The 9588-nt window shown below is 42.7% G+C and overlaps 1 protein-coding gene across 5 annotated transcripts in view; it reads right to left on the bottom strand.

Moving 5' to 3' along the window:
• Positions 1-9443, bottom strand: part of LOC123961250 (coiled-coil domain-containing protein 136-like) — a 23140-nt gene extending 13697 nt beyond the window's left edge. Inside the window, exons 1-3 of one of the 5 annotated variants that reach the window (XM_046036469.1) lie at positions 8482-8589; positions 8200-8263; positions 1002-1319 (exon numbers count right to left, since the gene is read on the bottom strand). In XM_046036469.1, the coding sequence (XP_045892425.1) occupies positions 1002-1319; positions 8200-8251 (370 nt within the window). In that variant the 5' untranslated portion in view covers positions 8252-8263; positions 8482-8589. Of the gene's footprint in view, positions 1-1001; positions 1320-7856; positions 7919-8199; positions 8337-8481; positions 8596-9330 lie in introns of those variants that run through there. The other 4 variants (XM_046036468.1, XM_046036473.1, XM_046036472.1 and 1 more) reach the window with 4 other exon arrangements.
• Between the last annotated feature and the right edge of the window lie 145 nt (positions 9444-9588).

The following is a 9588-nucleotide window of genomic DNA, read 5'->3' as shown; positions in this document are numbered from 1 at the left end:
ATGAACTTTTTTGATTTTTGGAAAATGGCTGCAATGAAACAAAGAGTGAAAAATTTAAAGGGGTCTGAATACTTTCCGTACCCACTGTAAATCAAATGTGTTGAACCCAGTGATCAATTCACTTGAGATTATTTATTTGTTCTAGATAACATTTTACCAACCACCTCCATTGTAAAGACCTGGGAAACCTGGACTTGAGAAACCAATGCAAGAACAATATGCATGGGTTGCAACTAGCTTGTTTGTTTTGAATGGTAAATCCTGTCAACATTAAAGGTGAAGGAAATTATCTCAAGGTACAAATGTCAGCTTGCATTTTGGTAGTTTTCATTTAACTTGCCATTGATTTACCCGCCATGTTTATGCAAGCACACCAGTTTGCATACATTAGTGTGAGGCTGTTGCTTGCTTTCAGTTTAGCTTGTGTTTATACAGGGAAATAGTAGCAGCAAGCACAAGAAGATGGTTAATGTCTGCACACATGCAAAAGTAAAATAACAAGCTACGCACTGTGCAGTTTGCATTGAATTTCAAAGTCTGCCACTATATTGATACAGGATACCGAAGATTCTAGTTGTGGATACTTGTGGTAAAACCACTATGCAGTTCACTGCAAGAGCTACAGGGGTTTACTTTATCTTGGACTCATAAATACATAAATGTTGATGATTTCTTTTGAAGTCTGTGCTGTAGCTTCTTCAGCTCTGTGCTCCAATTGCTGTGATTTTTGTCTGCATTTCACAAATTCGCAAAGCAGAGACGGTGAGTAAAATGTTATCATGACTAATAGTCATAATGGACAAAAATATGAGATCAAGACCCAGGTTGACAAATGGCAGAGTCATATATTTTAATTTCAGGTCAGATGACAGTTGGCTGTGTATCAATAATGAATAAAGGTTTGTGATAAAGGAAGATTAATGATTCAAGGCATTAAATAATGAATAAATGGTGTGTACACAGAATCAGTGCGAAAGCCAATCGAAGGCTGGGGGTCTCACCTTGCAGCTCACTGAAGCTCTCCTGGTGTTTGTTGGCGGTCTCTCTGGCATCTTCCAGCTCTAGCAGCAGCTGCAGCACCTGGGCCCTCAGCTCCTCCAGCTCCTGCTCCTCTGTCAGCGGCTCCTGCTCCTTCCTCCTCTTCTCCTCCCCTTCGCCTTCCTCCTCCTTCAGCTTCTTCTCTTCCCCCTCCTCCTCCTGAGCTCTCTCCTGGTCCATCTCCTCCTTCTCGTTGTTCTCCTCCAGGATGCCTCTCTCCTTTGCTGTTATCTCGTTGTCCATGGTGGGGCTGCACTCTGCTTTTAGATCGCACAGGTCATCTGATGGAAACATGACAGTGATATTAGAAAGTGATGCCTGACAGGGAAAGAGAGGGAGACAGAAAGAGAGATTTACAGGTGACAGACCTCTCTGTCATCGTCCAAATTCAGCCATGTTTTAATCACAGCATAGATTGTGTTTTCTTGTGAATCAACAGCACCATCTTGTGATGAAAGTGGCACTGAGTCATTTTTACACCAAACTCTATTAGACTCCTATACCTTACACACACAACACATACAAATTACTGACTGTGAGATTAGAGCGGAGACTTTGTTAGAAATGAAACAAGAAATCCATTCACCTGGGGAAGAATGCATCAGATTATATGCCTAAAAATGTCAAACTACGTAAATTTTTACATTCCTCTATCTGCAGAGTGAATTTAAATTCTGACCAGTAGGTGGAGTGAGTTAGTTGACACAATGCAGGGGAGTGGGGGGGCTGAATGGTGAAGCAATGACTATGACTCACCACACTCCAATGCACTTCACAGTTCATAATAACACAAGCTAGCGCTCATAGTAAGTGAGATGTGACAAATACTCGTCTTTCTCGTATTACACTGTGTCACATTACATGGTGGTCTGACGTTTTTTGTTTTGTTTTGTTTTTTTGTTTCCTCGTCGTTGTAGACAGCCTGGGCTTGGTCAGGAGCTGTTGTTTATCTAGGCCTGTAAACCCCAGTGAGACACTGTATAACATGTAGGGCTATACTAATAAACTTGATTTGACATTATAACAGCTGTTGCTTACTGAGCCACAAAGACAATACGCAGCACAGGTTTAGGAAACTGGAAGGCATCTTTTATTGCACAACAATGTGGCGGCAAATTCCCATTTGACGGGGGAGAAAAGTCTTTTCCCATTAGTCAGATGAGATTTGCTGTGGGGCAGAAAAGGCTAGAGCTTTAAATGGAGATTATATTCACAGAGTTATTTTAGTTTGCTCTCAGGTACAGTTAAAAGGTAATGCCTCAATTATTCACCCCAGAAAATCCAGCTTACATCTCACACACTGGCCTGCTATCACTTCTCTTTTATTTCTCAATAACATGCCCTACAGGGTCAATGTCCATCTCAGAAATAAATGGATAAGTAGCGTCACACATTCATGCTAGTGGCTTCCAAGTGCCTCAAAAATTGCTGTTTGAACTCAGAAGGAAGTGTGAGGAATGGAGAGGGGAATGGTGTTTGCTGAGAGATGGGAATAGAGAGATGTGACGATAAAAGAGGTGCAGCAGGGGACGGAGTAAAGCGTTAACTAAAGATCTACCTAATTAAGAGTGATGCTCACTGGTGTAATCTTGGCTCAGGGGATGCTTCCATTTCTTGTGTTAATTAATTCTCTGCTTTGTTGTTCCCCTCACTAGATGTAACTATTTCCATCACAACCAAGCACACATAATACATATTTTTTATCATATCTGTATAACATTAGCAGTAGGGTGCATCCTTATTCCTTCCCGTCTCATAATATTGTTAATTTAAACAATGCAGCCCCTGAGAGGAGTGAGAGAGGCTTCATGATCACTGGGCTATTTTGTCATTAAACTTTGATGTCGCTGTAATGAGTTAGTCATAAAGAAGAGTGCTGGAGCAGTGAGAGAGCTGCTTGTATAGCCAGCGGCAGATAAAGGCCATGAAGAGACAAAAGGCTTCCCACTCACATCCAAATCCTTCAGGATGTCTTGCTCATGGTGTAATAACTTGGAAAGCTTTGGCTCATGTGATTTGTGCTGTATTTGAGTTCTTTGCTTTTGTAGATGTATCATTCAGACTGTCCTCCAATGGGTATAAACTACAAACTGTGTTACTGTAATCAGATTACAGTGAAAAAGCAAGAATTAAGTATTATACACACTTTCTACACTGCTGTTGGGCATTGAGAAATTATTTGGGACATCCGCTAATAGTGGATAGATGTAGTGGGCAAGAAAACCCTTCTCAACTTCTGCCAACTTCCTGCGACAGCTTCTTTGCAAAGGAATTAGCTTTTCCTATATTATTGTATCTCTCAACACATTCTGTGCCCGTCAACTCTAAAGTCCATTTACAGAGTCACTTCTACTATCTTTCCAGTGTCCCCATCAGTCTGCCTCCTTGGCTTTTCCCAACAGCTTGTTAATCATTTCACTCCTTGATCACCTCTCCTTGTGAGTGAATGTCAAACACATTGTGCAGCAGAATCAGCTGCACTGACACCTGTGATCACTCCAATGCACCTTGGCACAGTGCTGGTCTTTAGTCACACAGGGATTGCATTAGACATAGACGCTGCATGCATACAAGAGCAGGGACGGTGCTGGAGATTCATCTCAGGAGCAGTGTAACAGCTCCAGGGAGAGGATGGCTTTATCTAGCCACAGCACATTCCTTCGTAATCACATTGCAGCAAAACGCATTGAGAATGTCACTGCAAACGTTGTGCCGCTTTAGCAAAGAGACAACAAGCAGGCTGAGTGTTCTTTGTCAGCATCTCGGAATAGCTGTCTGAGATTGCGTTTAAACATTTTTGTGGCAACACAAGCCCTTTGTTTTGCTTCCGATTTGGTCTTCAGTAATGGAGTGAGGAGTGTAATGAAATTTGCACTTTGCAAAATTGAGTAGCAGAGTGAGGATTTTACCAAATAGAGGCATGCTGGGAGAGGCATGGAAGTGGGACATAGAGCTGCTTCTACTTGGCAAAGAAGGAATGCCTTTCTCCATAAAACTAACAGCGCTATTCTGCAGTTAGAGTTCTGTATATTAAATATGCAGCAAAAACTGAAACTCAGTCTTAGACTGTCATAGAGTAGATAGTAATATACTGAATATACTGATACAGTATGTGTGCATAAGGAGTTATTTTACCGTAACACGTTTTTTTTTCCAATCTTGATCTTCATTTTTCTTATTGCTTTATGTAATCAGGTGCTATATGATTTAAAATGTGTTACAACGCACATTTGTTACAACACATTCTCTCCTTGTGACTACTAGTTAAATATCAGATTTTTTACGGTATTGAGAGGAACATCAGTCAAATCAGCTCTGAAAAGAAATGATTGCTCACTGAAACTGGACATGGAGGCTGTCTGGTGGTGTAGTGTGATGGGTGCCTTGCGCTGAACCAAGCTTGACAGGTGGTGGTGGTGGTAATGTTAGTGGTTCGTGTGCGGCATTTTTGTTTGAAGTGTTCTCTGTGCTTCTGTGTATAAAGTGTATGATTGTGTGCATGAGTATGCATTGTTTAACACCTCTGTACACTATGTAGACATGCAGGCTTGTGTATCACTGTGTTGTATGATCTCTGAGCCCCACTTCTGGTGACCCTATAAACACATATATGATCACACATGTCAGCTATGTGTGTGCTGCATGTGTTAAGTACGTGAGCATATGCCATGGATCCCTGCGGCTGTGTAAGAGGCCACGCATAATGCACACCACCCCCTCCTCTCCCAGCTTTGAAGCCAACCCAGCACTGATGTTGTATCTTTTCCCCTACACTGGAACACTTCCTCAGCAACACATAACACGGAGCAGCAAGGGGGAGTCGAAAAAGAAGTGAGAGCAAAAGAGGAAAGGAGGAGAAGACAATAAGAGAGATGCAAGGAGTAACTAACAGGAGTCAGGTAAAGCCATACAGTACTTCATCTCCATGGTGATCTCTGCACACCAACAACCCAGGTGCTTACCATATGGAAAGTCACTGTGGTAATAAAGCTGGGGTTTTGTCCACAGTTTTGCTTACCATGGAAACCTCTCTGTTTGCTTTTCCCCACAGAGAAGCCCAATCCTACAGGGTGTCCCTTCATGACGCCCACTCAGTGAGGGCACCATCATATGAGATTTGCTGACTTTTGCTGACAAACTGCGTGAGACTCAACCGCTTGAGATGCGAAGCGAGCTGCAGTGTTGGAGGTAGGTTGAGGTTAATGTGAGTTTATGTCTTTCTCTCTTTGTACTTTGAGCCTGAAAACTCCAGGGAGATTAAGGAATAACAGCAGCAGGAGAAGAAAAGAAAAGAAACTGCAACCGCAAGCACCCAAGAGTTGGACTGACTTAATGAGCCACTCTGTTATTTAAATGGAAAATCCATGTTTGCACTTTCAAAAGGAAATAAAAGAAAGTGGGTCAACGGAATAGAGATGCATTGTAGAATGTGCTATAATTTGGCCTCATTAGATGAGCATGCACAAAAACTGTGTCAGTGTGTAGATATGGTAGGTGAGTGTGTACCTGTGCATGTTGTGTGTCTATTCCATCAAGATAACAAAGTATGAAAACAAGTGATTCAGTAATAATCCACTTGATAACAAATCAGTGCCTCCCACATGAAAGCCATCTCTCTGGAAGGTTTAACATCACTTAAATCACAAAGTAAAAAGGATATAGAGAAAGAGGGAGAGGGAGGGCGCGCTAATGATAGGTTGATAATGCCAAGCATTGAGAAGCATTTGTCTTCTGTAAGGGAGCAACAAGGTTTTTTTTTAATCCATAGAATAAGCTGCAAGAAGGAGCCATGTGAGTTCATGAACCTTCTCTATTCACTCAAAAGTTTTAAGAATGTTTCCATTATGCAACCAAGAGAGAATACAAAACCATGTGGCACATTCAATTTTGTCTGGGGCATGCAGAGTGCCTTGAAAGCCTGTTTTAAAATGAAGCACTAATAGTCTGATGGGGAAAATGGGGACAGGGTTTAGCAGGGAGACATGTCACACTTTGGGCTTCAGGGCTGAGAGAGAAGGAGCTGGGATACCTCATGGTGGAAAAGAATGCAAGATTTGTTTTCACTTAGGCCCATAACTGGCCATCTGAAACACTGGTGTGAGAATCCCACATTGTTGTTTTTTCTCAGAGGTCTCTCCAGCTCCCAGATCTACAAAGTTTGTCTAAGACAGCAACTTTGCTGTTTATTAGTTCCAGAGAGTTGAGAGAAATCCTGTTTGTGCACCCTTGGGGAGTATCACTGCACAACACTGGAGAGGAGTGGAGGGAAAGCAGGAGAGGACAGGAGAGAAATGCTGTGTGGGCTGAGGCACTGGCAGGTGAAAAGGTTTGTGTGTCTATGCATGCGCATGCACGTGCATGTGTGTTTGTTGGAGGGTGTGTGGGCGCTGAACAGAGCAGAGGATTGCAATTGAAAGAGGGGGAAGAGATATCGAGTGGGAAAGCAGAGAGAAGGATGCAGAGAGGTATAGTCGGCGACTCATGCAAGTGGGAGGAACAATATGGTGGCTGATGGTTGTAAGATACACTGACAGCTTGCAAATGTCAAATGAGCCTCTAATGGTGTTTTATTGATCAGTGTGTTTGTGTAAGATCATCTGCATTCCCTGATAGTAGATGTGGCAAGTAATTTTAGAAGCATTTCTTCCAGTGCAGTATGATATTCACTCCCAGCAGGACTGAAAAAGCATTGAAAATAAAAGCCTAGCAAATAACTACTGTTCAGAACAAAGCCATTTGTTTTTCAGAACAAAAGGTGGCTTAGTCTCAGACTGATGTCTAACTAGAAATGAACTCAACCAGGAAAGAATAAATGCACTTTAATCCATGTAGATCTCCAAGTATATAATTCAAAAAAAGATACAATTTAATACTAGCCATCACTCAATCCACTTTTCTTTTGCTGCATGTCTATCCTTATTACAGTCCATCAGTCAGGATTCATGCTTCATTAAGCCAGACACATGCCATCACTAGATGCTGAATTTCCAGGCTTTAAAAGCATGCCTCAGGATGTGATGAAAGGAAAGAGGTCCCCAGAATTAAGATAACAGAAACGAGATTGTTAAGGAGGAAGAATTTCTACTGGGACAGACGTGTTATGATGGTCAATACGCAGGCTTCAGCACAATAATTGTAATGAAGGAAATTAGTCAGTGAAAATTTAGAACAAAGTGGGTTAATAAGTCTACAGCTGGCTTTGTAGAGATAAGAAATTATTCATCAAATGTTATTGAAGTTCAATTTTAAGTCAGGACACAGGAAAAGGAAGCAGAGATTCCGTCAACCTGGCCACTGGTCAAAAGGTTGTTGACCCCTGGTCCTCTCTGAGCCCCTCTGCACCAATAAAAATCCTCCTACACAGAGCTGCTATGTCTGCACACCCATTCAAACATGCAGAAAACACACTCTTCTTCCTTGTTTGGGATTCACAGACACAAAATCACATTCCACACATTCTTCCCTGATCTGTTGAACGGTACTGATTCTGTATGAGGCAAAACAAAGATGCATTGTGCCAAATGTCATACAGCTACATTCAGTGGTATGAAGTTACCAAACAAGCTTAACAGCAGCTGTTCAGCGCAGACCACTATATGAAAAGTGAGTCTTCCACAAGAATTATTTTGTGAGCTAAAATAATCTAAGCATGAAATATAAGAAACATTCAAAGCTGAACTAAAATAACCTCTAACATTGCATGACTCCACATTATATACATTCTCAATCAGCCTCAGAATAACATATGCAACACATCTAACACAGCCTGGACTAATGAGTACATTATTTCCTGTCTGTGGCTGCCAGACATCTATTACCTGGCACCATGTAGCCTCCATCAAATGTCCACAGATGCCAAAGCTGACAATAATGCCCTCTCGTCAATCAGTCTGTTAGCTTAACCGCAACTCCAAATAAAGATGGGCTTCCACAATAATTTCCCCACCTCCTACCACCTGACCACCCCTCTCCAGCTCCTCCGCCTCCGCAGTTCACCACACCACTCCTCCCTCCTTAGGAGTGAACACAGAGATAACCATCGACCCTCTACCTTTTCTGCCGATCATACCTGATCTGTAGTACAGGGCTAAAAATATCCACACGGCATCCAACTGCACAGAATCGCAGATATACACACACTGACAAAACAGCTGCACAGACCTGTAGAGTCCAAAGCCTCCTCGATGAGTGGAGGTAAACGCAGTCCATCCATAGCCCCCTGAAGCTGCAGCAAAGAGGGAGAGACAGAGAAAGGGAGTGGGCGAGAGAGGGTCAGAGGCTCCACACGCCCACCTCAGCTGCAGGGAGTGAGTGTGTGTGTGTGAGAGAGAGAGAGAGAGAGAGAGAGAGAGAGAGAGAAACACACGGAAAGTACTGAGCACAGCGTCAAGTACTCGCACACGCACACAGGCTTCAATGTATACACACACAAACAGGCTGTACCTCGGGAGAATATGGGAGGATCCGGAGAGCTGAAGGCTGAGCTCTAAAGCGTGGGAGAGATGCCGAGAGGGAAGAGGGAAGGAGCAGAGTGGAGCGATAGATGCTGTTTTCCAGACGGCAAGCCTCCGTCTCCCTGCACAGACCTCCCTCTCTCTAACTCTCTCTCCCTCTCTCTCGCTCTCTCTAACACACACACACACACACACACTCCTCTGCCTGGTTTACACTCTTAACTATTTTTGCTTTCTTCTTCTTCCCTTCTTTTCTGTGCCTCTCCTTGCTCTTTCCTCCGCCCAGCACCTTTTATATTTATGATTGATATATACCTCAGACCTATACATACTCATTGCCTAACCATCATTACACTTACATGGTCTCATTAAGGGATACACACATACACAAAAATATAAAATATAGTAGACCTTCATCAATTTGATGACTAATTTGAGAGTCCACCAATCCACCAATGTGGAAGAGTTGGCAGAAGAGAAAATCTCTAGTGGATGGCAATGCATTTCGCTGCCAAATACTGTATATATATATATTATCATGTAAATTCCAACTGGCTTGTCTAGTGACTAATGAACAAAGTCGAGGGTTTGAATATATGTCAAGATGAGTGCAAAGAGATGAAATATGACAACAAACAACAAACACATTTCCGGAAGGAGCTCATGCAGAGGATCACAGGACCAAAACATATGCAAATTACGTCTTTGCTTCTCACAGCATTTACCATTCATCTGTGCTTTCCTGCACACACTCACACACACACAATTACACACTTACACATGCTTCCTCAAAGCCTCATGTATGTTCAGCCTTGGCCCCTAAGCCATATGAATTTACCTATAATGAGATCCAGACAGGCTGTTGCAGTGGAGGCTGACAGCTACAGTTGCAGATTACTGATCATTTCCCCTCCATTGTTCATTTCCTCCATTGCTCCTGCTGACATTTTCTCTGTCTGTTTACTGCTAACGAACAGTGGCTATAAACGGCATCTGACCGCCCCCCCCCCCACCCCCTTTTTCATCACTACCCTTCTCATACATGTACACACATCTTTTTCTCTCTCTCTCTCTCGCTCTCTTTCTCTCTCTCTCT

Source organism: Micropterus dolomieu, linkage group LG22, assembly GCF_021292245.1.
Source record: "Micropterus dolomieu isolate WLL.071019.BEF.003 ecotype Adirondacks linkage group LG22, ASM2129224v1, whole genome shotgun sequence".
In the NCBI taxonomy this organism is placed as follows: domain Eukaryota; kingdom Metazoa; phylum Chordata; class Actinopteri; order Centrarchiformes; family Centrarchidae; genus Micropterus; species Micropterus dolomieu.
This window is presented reverse-complemented; position numbering and strand designations above follow the sequence as displayed.